The sequence below is a fragment of the Chaetura pelagica genome, unplaced genomic scaffold, assembly GCF_000747805.2.
Source record: "Chaetura pelagica isolate M959 unplaced genomic scaffold, ChaPel_1.0 scaffold20, whole genome shotgun sequence".
NCBI classification, from domain to species: domain Eukaryota; kingdom Metazoa; phylum Chordata; class Aves; order Apodiformes; family Apodidae; genus Chaetura; species Chaetura pelagica.
In genome coordinates this window covers 4,027,753-4,028,186 of record NW_009951958.1, presented here as the reverse complement: position 1 = coordinate 4,028,186, position 434 = coordinate 4,027,753, and the positions used below count along the sequence as shown (strand labels likewise).

General features: G+C 64.1%; 1 protein-coding gene across 1 annotated transcript in view; it reads left to right on the top strand.

The window, feature by feature from the left end:
- TNK2 (tyrosine kinase, non-receptor, 2) overlaps positions 1–434 on the top strand; it is a 16,356-nt gene that overhangs the window by 10,301 nt on the left and 5,621 nt on the right. Inside the window, exon 13 of the mRNA XM_009999782.1 lies at positions 23–400. Coding sequence (XP_009998084.1) covers positions 23–400 — 378 coding nt within the window. The remainder of the gene's footprint in view (positions 1–22; positions 401–434) is intronic.

The window sequence follows — 434 nt, the reverse complement described above, 5'->3', positions numbered from 1 at the left end:
CTCAGGGTCGCCCTCCGCGGGGGGGGGACCTGACAGCCCCATCGCTGGCCAAGCTGGCCATGGAGGCCTTCTCATTGCTGGACAAGACCCCACCACAGAGCCCCACGCGGGCTCTACCCCGCCCCCTCCACCCCACAACAGTGGTGGACTGGGACTCCCGACCCTTGCCCCCACCACCCGCCTACGATGACGTGGCACAGGATGAGGATGACTTCGAGGTTTGCTCCATCACCAGCCCCCCAAGCCGGCGGGGCAAGACCAACTATGGCTTCGTGGATGAGGGTGAGCGGGGACCGGTGTTGGAGGACAATCTCTTCCTGCCCCCAAAGGAGACCAAGCAGCCCAGCCTGACACAGACCACTGAGCTCTTTGAGGAGCTGCAGCAGGAGTGCATGAAGAGGCTCAATGTTCCCATGGGACCAGCCAACCCTGCT